Genomic DNA, 13,610 nt, shown 5'->3' with positions numbered 1-13,610 from the left:
AAGTGTTTCACTTATCTTGGGTCCTCTTTTTTACTTTTCAACACAATTTCTTAACCTTCGTGCTTAAAAGTTTTGACTCAACTTAGCTCGGACTTGGGACGGAATGAGTAGTATTTTTCTTGGAATTTTCGTAGTATAAAATAATTATCCATATTCTAATTACGATGAGTAGAGCAGGCATATAGGTGTTTAAAGGAATGTTGGAGGGAATTGACATTGACAATTAAAATAATACAGTATAGTCAACAAAAATTTATGTTGTAATTTTAATACATTACATTCATGAGTTAACGATTTAGAAAAGTTAGTATTATAAAGTATCCACATGGTAAATAATGGTTGGCTTTTCTCCGGCAAGTTCGCAACCGTAAATTTTTTATTTAGAAGTTTTTTTTTATATTATAATTTGTAAATATCTTATTTTCTTATAAAGTAAGAAAAAATTGCTAAACTAGCATTTCCAAATTTGCAGGGACAGTTGCCAAAAAAATATCAAAGTTACGATGAACTCAAATTAACTACTCTTATTTTTTAGTTAAAAATTGATAACCCGCCGACCTTTAATAATCCTCTAGCAAGTACTATAGTTTTACCAAAAATAATCATAGTATATAAAGTGGATACAAATAATTAATCGAATATTACAGTAGATACCGAACCGGTCATTTCCCCTTCCCCAATACTCTATTTTTCAATCCAACTATAAAATTCAGCTGCTTTTCACAATATTTTTATCAGGTCCTCGTACGATTTTTCGTTTTAGTAGGTCCTTATACTTTTATCATAACTTTCATTAGGTCCTTGTACAATCTTTTATTCTAGGGACTTTTTTTACATTTATCTTGGATAATAATCTAAATTTAATTAAACTTAATGAACTTTTTAATATTCCATTATTTAACTTAGCATAGTCTATAAAGATAATATCATCTTGTTATCCAATAATCTCAATAAGTTGTAGAGAATAATAAAAAGATTAACCGTGATGATTGAAGATTAAAATCGAAGTTTTTTTTTAGAATAACTATCCGAATTTTCAATTGATTATTTATATTTATATTGAAAGATACGTTTCCCTGAATATTTATAATCATAAGAAAAGTTAAATTAAAAAATTAAAAGGTTCATTAAAATTAATTAATTAAATATAAATTATCATCTAATATAAAAGTAAAAAAATATCTTAAAATAAAAAATTGTATAAGGACCTAATAAAATTTATAATCAAAGTATAATGACCTATTAAAACGAAAAAATTGTACTCTTATTTTTTAGTTAAAAATTGATAACCCGCCGACCTTTAATAATCCTCTAGCAAGTACTATAGTTTTACCAAAAATAATCATAGTATATAAAGTGGATACAAATAATTAATCGAATATTACAGTAGATACCGAACCGGTCATTTCCCCTTCCCCAATACTCTATTTTTCAATCCAACTATAAAATTCAGCTGCTTTGAACAAAAATCTCCCAATCAGAGCTAAAACTAGTTGCAAATTCGGGAAATTGAGCATGGATTTGCTGCCGGCGGAGTCGCCGGAGATCTTGGGGAAGAGCAAGCGGCGTTTTCGCTCGCTCAAGCTCGTCACCGTCAATGGCGACGACCTTTTGCCGGAGTCAGATGCGAATGTCACATGTTAGGTGTAGATGACGGTTAACAAAATATAGCCATTATACTAACAGCCTTGCATGCTTTATATTTTTATCGGATCTGTGACACATTCCAAAGTACATTTTATTTCTCTATGCAATTGACCTATGTAGTTTTTCTTTTAAGATAAGATACATGTTATTGTCAGCTCACTTTACTATAATATCAATGCATTTGCTGAGCTTAGCCTTTGACTTGGCAGTTCAGTTTTAGAGGAGGAGGAAGAGCGTGGAGTTGCTCACATAGTTGAGCATCTAGCTTTCAGTGCCACCAAGAAATATACAAACCATGATCTTGTCAAATTTCTTGAAAGTATCGGGGCTGAGTTTGGTGCCTGCCAAAATGCCGTTACATCTGCTGATGAAACTATTTACGAGTTATTTGTTCCTGTAGACAAGCCTGAAATATTATCCCAGTCCATTTCTGTTTTGGCGGAGTTCAGTTCTGAGGTAAAGGTTTATTTAGTTATTGCCTCAGAATATTCTTTACTCAAACAATCTCATATCTTGTGTAGGACAGGTTCGTGTATCAGCAGATGACTTGGAAAAAGAAAGAGGTGCGGTACTAGAAGAGTATAGAGGAAGCAGAAATGCTAATGGAAGGATGCAGGATGCTCACTGGGTTCTCATGATGGAAGGTTCAAAAGTAAGGTCTTAATTATGTTATAGTTCCATTCCCACATTTACCCTTTTCTTTGGTATCGCTGCGTTGGAAATAAAAAAGAAAGTTTCAGGTCAGTTACTTGTATCACCATAACATTGGCTTATATAAATGACCTAATCTCCTTCTGCGGTTGCAGTATGCTGATCGTTTACCCATTGGGCTCGAAAAGGTGATCCGTACAGTTACCCCTGAGATTGTGAAGCAATTCTACAATAAGTGGTACCATCTGCAGAATATGGCTCTGATTGCTGTTGGAGATTTTCCAGATACACAGGTTTTTTTTTTTATCTATATACATTTTCCTTCTACATTGAACCTTGGAACAATATTAACTAGCTGTGTTCTTTCCTTTCTCATATTTATCTATTTTAGGGTGTTGTAGAGTTGATAAAGACTCACTTTAATAATAAGACTCCAGCAGTTGATCCCCCACGGATACCGCAGTTTATAGTCCCTTCACACGAGGAGCCACGTTTCTCAAGCTTTGTGGAATCTGAGGCAGCTGGGGTTGATTCTGGATTCCTTAATTTCCTTTTTAGTTTTTATTTCTTGCTACTTCTGCCATATTTTCTTAGTGTAAGTAATCATGTATTAAAACTATTTTCATAACTGATTTTTGACAGTCAGCAGTAATGATCAGTTGTAAAGTTCCAGTTGATGAGCTGAAAACTGTGAAGGACTACAGGAATATACTTGCTGAATCAATGTTTTTCCACGCATTGAACCAAAGGTTCTTTAAATTATCCCGTAATAAGGACCCCCCTTACTTTTCGTGCTCAGCTGCTGCTGATGTTCTTGTTCGTCCAACTAAGGCCTATATAATGACTTCATCCTGCAAGCAAAATGGGACTACTGAGGCACTTGAATCGATGTTGATGGAGGTGTGAGTTTAATACCAATTAACCCACTAGCCATTTTTCTTCACTTTACTTGTGTTTAGTGTTTCGGTTTGCTAGGGTTTGCATTCTTCAGTTTTCAGATCACAATCTGTTCACATTCTCTTCTATTGCCACTGGACCAACTTGTTATTCTTCACTATCACATATTCTTGATCTTTCAGGTTGCTCGGGTTCGTTCTCATGGGTTCTCTGATCGGGAAGTAAATGTTGCCCGTGCTCTTTTAATGTCAGAGATTGAATCAGCCTATCTAGAGAGAGATCAGATGCAATCTACTAGCTTACGGGATGAATACATACAAGTGATTCTCTCTCTCTCTCTCTCACACACACACACACACACACACACACATGTACTAACATTCACATAAGTATTTCAAACATGTCATCATCTTGCATCATCTCAATTTGCAGCATTTTCTCCGAAATGAACCTGTTGTTGGGATCGAGTATGAGGCCCAGCTACATAAAACTCTTTTACCCCGTGAGTTCTTTTGCTTCTATATTTAATGGTCCTCTGGAGGAATTAAACTCTTATGCTAATATTTTCTGTTTCTTTCCATGGTAGAAATATCGGCAACTGAGGTATCCAAATATTCAGAGAATTTTAGGACATCACGTAGCTGTGTCATAAAAACAATTGAGCCTCGAGCAGCTGCAACAGTGGATGGTTTAAGAAGGGTTGTTTCAAGGGTTAATTCTTTTGAACAAGAAAGACGTATTTCCACATGGGATGATGAGCGGATCCCCGAAGAAATTATTAGTGTAGAGCCAAATCCAGGGTAAGCTGACATCTGTTTGTGCATCACCTTTTCCAAAAATTTGTGGTCCTACTCTTAAGCTTTCCTCGATGCCTAATTATACTCCCATTCTTCCAATGTTTGCGCATATTCTTATTCTGACAGATTAAGCCTAGTAAAGTTCCAAGAAGGGCTATTACATGTGCAACATTCTTATCCGATCAAAAGATCCAGTTCTTTGCATTTTTATGCCATGTTAATATTAACAAACATGGAGCTTCTTACACAGTTATACTGGTCAACCTTTTTCCAGATTTGATAAGTTTTGCCATTTGGAATACATAGTGTTCCTTAGACTTCAACATCACCCACCATTTCTAAATGTTTTGCAGCCATATTACTTAACTACTCGAGAACTTTTTATCACTTGCTGACTTATATCAGATTTGACAAGTTGTGTCGTTTGGCATATACTGTGTCCCCCTGAGAAATTAGTTGTCTTATGGGTTTCATATCTCCAATTCTGCCGCAACTTTTTTTTTCAGTTCTGTGGTGCAGCAGTTTGAGCATTCCAGTATCGGTGCCTCTGAGCTGATTCTTTCAAATGGCATGCGAGTTTGCTATAAGTGCACGGATTTCTTTAATGATCAGGTATACTAATGTTGTAAACCAGTATAGAGATATTATAGGAAATCTTTATTTGTTTGTACTTGTATGCATATAGTTATCCTATCTTTCAGATGCTATTCATTGAAGAGATTTCATTTTATCAATTGGATGGTTGATTTATGGTTTTATGGTAGAGGTGTCATTTTTCATTTTCCACATTCACTAAAATGGCATCTTTGGGTACTATTGGGTGCTATTTGTGAGGCTTCGTTTTATAGATTGCAAGATTTTTTCATTTAGCTACAGTTCTCTATGCAATAGTTCACTCAGCATCAAGTGTTCTAGAAGTATCAAAGGGACTTAACTGATGCTAAATGTTCTTTTTCACCTATCTCACTTCAGCCTTATTGTGCTTGTATTAGCTTACACCAAATCTAGCTTAATACTAACACGCTATTTAAACAGGTTCTTTTCACTGGTTTCTCATATGGGGGGTTATCTGAACTCGAAGAACATGAATATTTTTCGTGTTCTATGGGTCCCACTATTGCTGGCGAGATTGGCGTATTTGGTCATAGACCTTCAGTGCTATCAGATATGCTTGCTGGTAAAAGAGCTGAAGTAGGTACAAGTCTTGGAGCATATATGCGAAGCTTTTCTGGAGATTGCTCACCTTCAGACTTGGAAACTGCCTTGCAGGTTTGTTTGAATGATGATTGATGAAACTACTAATCTTTCCCCCTTTGTCTAAATCTAATAGAAAAGTTTAGTTATGCTACTACTACTAGCCTACTTCCCATTTCTAAAAGTAAGATACAAAAGTCAGGTACTAACATATGCGTTCTACTGGACCTGGTTCTAAAACAAATGTGCTATCAAGTGCTAATTTTCTCTCAAGTAGATTCATTTTGGGTTATTTCAATTCAACAGAATGGTAACTTAGATTTTGCATGGAGTCAGGCTTAAACTAGTTCCTATGATGATTTTGTGAGGGTGGATAATTATGTATCTCGATAAGATTATAAACTATAACTTGGCTAAGGTAACATGCAGATCCATTTCTGGGTAGTAGTACTCAGGAACAAGCCCACTCTAGCTCTTTATTAGTCCCTATTATAGAATGTCTGGTCTAACCAGATGATGCTAGTAACATTTAGCTTAGCTTGGGACTTTTGAAATATTTTCATGTAGATTTCTATGCAGCAGGATGATCAGAAAATTATTTTATTACAAATGTTGTTTACTTATTGATTTCAGAGGGTTATACAAAATTCCTTCCAAGAATATCTTCTTGCCAATTAATCTGTATTGTATTGGTATTGATAGCATGTAATATCCAACTAATATTTGTGCTTTGTGTATTTGGTCTTCGTTCTGCTTCGAAGTTGGTCTACCAACTTTTTGTGACAAACTTGCAACCAGGGGAAGAGGATGTAAAAATAGTGATGGAAATGGCCGAAGAATCTGTTCGTGCTCAAGAGAGAGATCCTTACACTGCATTTTCTAACCGTGTGAGGGAGATCAATTATGGAAATTCCTATTTTTTTAGGGTAAGCTATTTCCTCTTCTTAAATCCTTTCTTTCTGTATTGTATAACATGAAACTTACCTGGCTAATACTGTACTCAGCCAATAAAAATTGGTGACCTGAGGAAAGTTGATCCAATGAGAGCTTGTGAATATTTCAACAATTGTTTCAAGGACCCATCAACTTTCACTGTTGTCATTGTCGGAAATATTGATCCTTCCATTGCTTGCCCTCTTATGCTGCAGTACTTGGTAAGTGGTATATCTTCATCTATAAGGTTCTTCATCATGCATATCTCTTGCTGATTGTAAGTTCTTGAATTTTCTTTCAGGGAGGGATCCCAAGACCTCCTGAGCCTATTATGAATTTCAAACGCGATGAACTCAAAGGCTTGCCATTTACTTTTCCTTCCACTGTAATTAGGTAGGTCTACTCTATATTCCATTTTATTTGCTAGCTGTTGAAAATGATGTTTCATTAGCGATTTTCTCTTCCCTGTAACAAAATGTCAAACAGCAGAAGTTGCACAGGGCAGTTTTGTTATTAGTTATCACACTATGCATGCATAAGTTTCTGCACCTTACACTGACATAATAATTTGGCTTGCAGGGAAGTTGTTCGGAGCCCCATGGTGGAAGCTCAGTGCTCGGTTCAGCTGTGCTTTCCGGTTGAGCTTAAGTATGAAAATATGGTACTGTTAAGGCGTTTGCTCAAGTAGTTTATGCTATAGACCATTTATGCTTTAGTAAGAAATGGGGACTAATGTGTTTTGCCTCTTCTATAATATTTAAAGTGCAAGCATAACCTCATACATGAGAAACTCTTCCATTGATCTTGTATGTTTTGTAGATGGAAGATGTTCACTTGACTGGACTGGTGAGCAAGCTCCTTGAAACAAAGATGCTACAAGTCCTTCGTTTTAAGCATGGACAGGTATGGTTGAGAAATATTTTGCTCTATTATACAAAATGCACATTTAACTGAACTAATCTCATTGTAATAATTTTCAGATTTACTCAGCTGGAGTTTCTGTTTTTCTTGGCGGTAACAAACCTTCAAGAGAAGGTGACATTCGGGGAGATATAAGTATTAATTTTTCTTGCGATCCCGATATCTCGTCAACTCTGGTGAGCCTTCTATTTTTCACTTATTTGTTTCTAAAACTTGTATCTTACTTGGGAAATCACTGTACAGGTTAGTCTTGGTTTGGATGAAATCCAACGTCTTCAAGATGAGGGACCTTCAGATGATGATGTTATAGCCATCCTAGAAATTGAGCAAAGAGCCCATGAAAATGGACTGCAGGTTACTCTTTATGAAATAGATTTCATAATGAAAATTTCTTCTTATTCTTTTTAGATGAAGTACATGCTGTATATAGATTAAGAGGGAAATAGTCTCCCTCTAAAAGTAAAAGACTGATTAAACATATTAAATCATCTTAGCTTGGCAAAAGACCTAAATGATGATAACATGGATCATAAATCAGGACCGCGTTATTAGGAACCCATTTTGAGTATATTTTTCTATTGAAGAGTTCCACGCTCCCCCTCAAAGTGAGCTTTAAATGTAAGTTGACCTAGCTTGAATACAAAATATTTAAACTTTGTTCTTGGTAGACTTAGTGAATGTATCTGCAATGAGATTTTGAAACCCTCCTCCAGATTCTGTCAACAGAGTGGCAGTTAATCCCCACATGATGTGTCCCTGTCATGGTGAGTCCTTTGAGAAACTAAAAGTAGATTCACTGTCACAATACATCTTCAGAGTGTTAGTAACAAGAATTCTTAGATCTTGAAGCAGCTCTGAGATTCCATGCCGTATCATCATAAAATTACTAGGAGGTCCAAAATATGCATTTAATAAACTAATAGTGGAGTACTAGTTTGCGGTCAGTTCTTCTCGCTAAATTTTGTCATTTCAGGAAAACTACTATTGGTTGGACAAAATTCTGCGGAGCTACCAGTCAAGGAATTATTCTGGTGATGTTGGTGCTTCATTCAAGGTATCAAGTTGTGTTTTTATTTTATTTTCACAATTCATCAATTGCAGAATAGTTGCGGAATGGTATATTTTCAAATTCAATATTAATGGGACATTCCCCAAGTTGTGCTCACTAAGGTAGATTGGGCTTATATTTTCACTAAAGCATGAAACTCTCCGATGTCATCTTCTGGTTATACTTGTAGGTTCAAGACGAGGGGCGTACCAGAGTAAGAAGTAGCCTTTCACCATTAACAGTGCAGTCAGCATTACAAAGAATTATACCATGTCCTTGCAAAAAGCAGTATACTGTAGTGATCCTAATGCCCCAGTTACCCCTTTTCAAGAGGTTTAAATCACTCCTTGGCTCCAATGATGCTAAGGTAAATGCTAGATCCTTTTCTTTTTTTCCCCTCCTTTCAGGAATCGCATATCACACTTGCTCTTGGTAACGCATGAAAATGACTAGTACCCATTTTCAAGCTTGAGTCACGATACGGGAACCGATACAACTCTCTACCTGCATTCTCACATTAACTGGCCCGTCTTATACTAAAAGATACAATTATTTTCTAATTTTATTCAATATGTTCCTTTCCAAATTTTTCTGCTGCAGATTTTGGTTGGCATTGCCAGTATCACAGTTTTGGCTCTTGGTGTATGGAGATACTCTCGAAGAGAAACAAGATCATAGGAATGGGCATGCACATATATGGGCTCGATTATCCTTACGCAAAATGGAAGAGTATGATTGGACCTGTAATGCTTTTGTTCTTCATTCCCATTGAAGAAACAAAGAGCGCTCTTTATCAGAGTCTCAGAACGCGATGAACATATCTCTAGTCATATTGCTTACTCATTAGTTATAGGCGCTCGATTTGGACGCCACTGTGGCTGAGTTTGACCTCTGCAGTGCATCCATCCCTGCCTACATTTTCGGCAAAGCTTGAACCATTGATTTATGTTTAGTATTTGTACCAAAGAGAGGTGATAAGAATTATTGAGGTAGGTAAGAATTGTGAATGGTGAAGAGTTGGAACTAAATTTTCGGTGAAGCTAAAGAATAAACAGTAATATTCTCATGTTGCAGATAGAACATGTTGGCTATTAATTTTACGGTCATGCACTTTTTATTTATGGGGTGAAGTTAAAATTGTTATAAATATTGAAATTGGATAGCAATTTAAATAACTTTTCTAATCAAACAGATTATATAAGAACAAAAAATATTATGCAACACATCTACATGAACATAATTTGTGATCATCTTCTATGTCTAAATATCATTTGTAATCACCATTCACATTTAGCATAATTGCTTGTTACGTTATACTCCCTCTGTTTCATAGTAATAGAGGCGTTTCGTTTTAAAAAAATAATAATAAATATTTAAAATGGAGAGAGAGTAAAGTAAGAGAGAGAATAATATAGTGAAGAGTCTTATCTACAATATTCTCTTTCTTATTTTACTATTTCTCCACTTTAACTATTTATTATTATTTTTTTAAAATGAATGCTCAAAACGATACGTCTCTATTACTGTGGAACGAGGGAGTACTACATTGAACATAATTTTAATACTTTAAAATTTACCATTGGCACTATTAGTTTTATGAACTACGTTATCTCAATTTGTTAATTTGATCATTTATTTGAAGTAAATCAATAAATAAATCGAAATTTAATTTTAAATAATAATATAGAATTAACAACATCAATAGTAGTTTAGAAATTAATATAAAAATATATATACAAAACAAACATAAATTAAACAAGAGCAATGCCAAACATTTCAGGTGAATTCAAGATAAGATTTTTCAAAATTTGGAAATATGGAAAGTTTCAAGTCTTAATTCGCTAGACGAACTATCTAAACAGTATATCAAAATAGAAAAGAAAAGAACACAGCAAAAGGGACATTTTCACACTTTAAAGAAACTCTATCTTGATAACAAAGTTGTGTATAGGTGCTGGTAAGGTCTCAACACTTCGTGTTCGTGTCAAGAACGGGGGATCAAAGATCTGCTCTCCCTGGGTATCTGGGGAAAGGAATTACATCTCTTATGTTTTCAACACCTGTAGCAAAGAGAATCATCCGCTCAAACCCAAGGCCGAACCCACTGTGTTCCACTGTCCCGTACTTTCGCAGGTCAAGATACCACTCATATGGTTCCAGTGGAAGACCCAAATCCAATATCCTGAATAAAAAAACAATGTCAAAAGACTTCTACAATACATGATTCTATTATTATTATGTCAAAGCTTTGAGATTTGCTGTACCTTTGCCGCAGCACCTCATAGTTCTCTTCTCTTTGGCTTCCACCAATAAGTTCACCCACCTAAACAATACATGAATACCAGCTTATGTAAACGTTTGACAAAGTGAAATATATAAAGCAACAACTTAATCTGCAATGGGGCAAAAATAAGTTTCTGAGAGGTTTATAGAAAAAAGTTAAGGGTACCTTGGGTACAAGGACATCCATCGCAGCAACAGTCTTGTTGTCTTCATTGACCTTCATATAGAATGCTTTGATCTCTTTTGGGTAGTTATAAACAATAACAGGCGCTTTGAATTTCTCCTCCGTCAAGTACCTACATTAGTATTTGGTCACATGTCCTACTTATGTGTAAACTGCAGTCTGAACTAGAGGAGATTACTTGGTTTGATATAAGGTGATCGTATACAAGAAGTGTTACCTTTCATGCTCAGAAGCTAAATCAATGCCCCATTCGACCTTGTTCTCAAATTTTTTCACTTTAGCAGCTTCCTCAAGAATTTCAACAGCCTTAGTGTAAGTAATCTTTTCGAACTTGGATCCTGCAACCATTTTAAGCCGGTCCAAAGCACTTTTGTCAACATGCTTGGTCATGAACTCCATATCGTCATAGCAGTTGTCAAGTAACCACTGACAAAGGAATCTCACGTATGCCTCTGCACAGTTCATATCATCCTGCAGAGGTGATCAATTCAGTTATCAGTTAAGCTACAAAATTCAAACACACCTCAGAAGTTTTGTGCATAAAACAAGTGGTTACTTTAATTTAACAATCAAATAGGGTTTCTTTTAATGTTTCATGCAGAAAGATTAACTAATCTTTATCCTTCCAATCCCAGATAGATGAGTAAGATAGCATGCACATGTCTATATTAGCATATGAACAACTATCATACCTGTATATCAGCAAACGCAATTTCAGGTTCCACCATCCAAAATTCAGCAAGATGCCTTGATGTGTGGGAGTTTTCTGCTCGAAATGTGGGCCCAAAGGTATACACACTGCTGAGGGCACAAGCATATGTTTCAACCTGTAGTTGCCCTGAGACAGTCAAAAAGGCTTGTCGGGCGAAAAAGTCTTCTGTGTAATCAATTTTTCCATCTTTTTTGGGGATGCCACCATGAAGCCTAAATCTTTCTGCCAACTTGCGTCTTTCATCAAGCTTTGAGAAGTTCTCCTTAGCCTTTGTCAGCTCAGAAACAGCAGCAGCAATTTCGCTTTTACTTGCCTTAGCAGCCTTTAGTTGAGCCACAGCATCACCTTTCTCCTTAACAGCAAGCTCAGCAGCCTTTAAGTCGGCTTCTGAAGGAGGAGGGGTCTCCTTGAGTTCCTTCTCTAATCTCTCGGCATCGTTAATTAGCGTTGTAACTTGAAACATTTCCCCTGCACCCTCACAATCACTGGTCGTGATGATAGGTGTATGGATATAAAGAAATCCATGGTTCTGGAAGAATGTGTGTGTGGCATAAGCCAATTCATTGCGAATTCTGGCAATTGCAGATATCTGGATGACAAAATAAACAGCTTATTTAGCATGGGAAATGATTATCAAAGAAATGCATATACAGAGGGTACTAGATAAGTTGCTGCCCAGTGCACATTAAATGAATCATGAGATAATGACATTGCAAAACAATGGTTATAATTCTGTTTCTGCTCCAACTTTCCAGATAAAAAACACACTTTATTGAAATTCACCATAAGTTTATGCTTCAAAGGATGCCATTAATTCCATGAAATATGACCCAGTTTATTCCACTTATTATGGGGCTTTTACTTAGAGTTAAGAGAAATATTGATAAATATATGATTTAGTTTTGTAGGATAAGATAGTCAAGCAAAAATTCAATCAATCCATCAAAATCCATCAAAGTAAACAAAGGATTAGCTTGAATGTTTTTATAATTCGATCACCTCACTCAATATACACCCCCTGAAAAAACAATCAAAAACCTATTTAAAGCTTGCACCAATCAGCTAGGGAAAAGGAAACTTATGAAACACAAATCATGGCACAGTCACAGTCACTTCACCAACAGCAATTGAAATTAGATCACACATACATCACAACAAGAATTACCAAACATTCATATTTAAGAGCCAAACAACACAAAAACCCCAAATGCTTCTCTACATTTTGTCTTGCACAAATTTCAAAAATCAAATTATTCACAAGCACATGAGAACTATTTTCAAAAACCTAAATTCAATCTTCAGCAATTTCTACAAAAACAACAAAAAGTAAGAAGGAAACCATACAATGTTGGTCCTGGAGCGAAGATGCACAAGATCCCTGAGCAGCTCAAGCGGAAGCCTCGCCTTCGACTTCGGCAGCGGATACTTTGCCGCATCAACAGTCCCCACGCGTATAACACTGCTCACCTGCAGCTCAATCTTCTGCTGCGTCGCCGTCTCCGGCGGCCGCTGCAGCACTCCCTCGACGTGGACGCACGTCCCCGTGGCCACCACGTCGCTCACCTTGTACACATCGGATTTCACGAGCACCTGCAGATTCTCCGGCGAGGATCCGTCGTTCACCTGCAGAAAGGCGAGCGTGCCCTTCTCCGCCTCCCGGCCCGTCTTCACCCATCCTCCGATCCGGACCTTCTGGCCGCTCAGCCCGGCGCCCTTGTCGGGGCGGCCGAGGATGGACTTGATCGGGACGCGCTTCGAGAACTCCGCCTCCGGTACGGCGTCGCTGAGGGTGAGGCCATCCATCGCCGGCGGCGGAGCTGAATCACCTGACATTTTTGTGAGGGAGAGGAATTGGGAATTAATCTGATAAACCCTAATTCGTTTTGACTGAAAGCTATTTATATGGTCGCTATATTCCAGCGAATCGGGTCGTCCGGTATTCAGACTGAAGCTTGACCCGGGAAGTTTCGGATTTCTTTCTAAATATCAACTATACGTATTTCCATAATTATTTGGATTTCATTCTATATATCAAATATACGTATTTCCTTAATTATTTTTGTATCAATTGTATAATTGATAACATGCTATAAATATTCTTTCAATAAAACACACGTACTCTGAATATTTGTAGAAAAGAGTTGGCATTAGAAGAAGACCTGCCAAAAGTCATTTATCTATAATTTCATAACTCACTATCAAATTCAAATATTTATGCTATATATTTTTTAATTGTATTTTCACGTGACATAAAAAAAGCATATGAAAATATGAAAATGAATATTTTGAGAACTGAAAAGATCAAGGGAAGGTAAAAAGAAGGAAAGATGACTATCATAGTGT

General features: G+C 36.4%; 2 protein-coding genes across 3 annotated transcripts; one reads left to right on the top strand and one right to left on the bottom strand.

The window, feature by feature from the left end:
* The first annotated feature begins 1,855 nt into the window (after positions 1 to 1,855).
* Positions 1,856 to 9,161, top strand: LOC125193602 (zinc protease PQQL-like). 2 transcript variants are annotated; one of them, XM_048091432.1, is made up of 20 exons: positions 1,856 to 2,103; positions 2,169 to 2,299; positions 2,454 to 2,591; positions 2,690 to 2,824; positions 2,941 to 3,198; positions 3,378 to 3,515; positions 3,628 to 3,697; positions 3,782 to 3,995; positions 4,499 to 4,604; positions 5,028 to 5,261; positions 5,948 to 6,112; positions 6,191 to 6,340; positions 6,421 to 6,512; positions 6,699 to 6,780; positions 6,939 to 7,022; positions 7,100 to 7,216; positions 7,284 to 7,394; positions 8,014 to 8,094; positions 8,279 to 8,455; positions 8,689 to 9,161. In XM_048091432.1, the coding sequence occupies exons 2-20, from the start codon at positions 2,258 to 2,260 to the stop codon at positions 8,764 to 8,766; spliced, it is 2,472 nt and encodes an 823-aa protein (XP_047947389.1). In that variant the 5' UTR covers positions 1,856 to 2,103; positions 2,169 to 2,257; the 3' UTR covers positions 8,767 to 9,161. The 2 variants fall into 2 exon arrangements, with proteins under 2 accessions (XP_047947389.1, XP_047947390.1); XM_048091433.1 differs by lacking the exons at positions 1,856 to 2,103; positions 2,169 to 2,299; positions 2,454 to 2,591; positions 2,690 to 2,824 and having other exon boundaries at positions 2,981 to 3,047; positions 3,130 to 3,198.
* Positions 9,162 to 9,839: 678 nt separating this feature from the next.
* LOC125195682 (asparagine--tRNA ligase, cytoplasmic 1) lies at positions 9,840 to 13,131 on the bottom strand. The gene is made up of 6 exons (XM_048093829.1): positions 12,612 to 13,131; positions 11,248 to 11,856; positions 10,773 to 11,026; positions 10,538 to 10,667; positions 10,353 to 10,411; positions 9,840 to 10,270 (listed from the first exon to the last, which is right to left on the bottom strand). Exons 1-6 carry the CDS (start codon positions 13,098 to 13,100, stop codon positions 10,087 to 10,089), a joined length of 1,725 nt encoding a protein of 574 aa, XP_047949786.1. The 5' UTR covers positions 13,101 to 13,131; the 3' UTR covers positions 9,840 to 10,086.
* Between the last annotated feature and the right edge of the window lie 479 nt (positions 13,132 to 13,610).

This window comes from Salvia hispanica, chromosome 6 (genome assembly GCF_023119035.1).
Source record: "Salvia hispanica cultivar TCC Black 2014 chromosome 6, UniMelb_Shisp_WGS_1.0, whole genome shotgun sequence".
Lineage (NCBI taxonomy): Eukaryota > Viridiplantae > Streptophyta > Magnoliopsida > Lamiales > Lamiaceae > Salvia > Salvia hispanica.
This window is presented reverse-complemented; position numbering and strand designations above follow the sequence as displayed.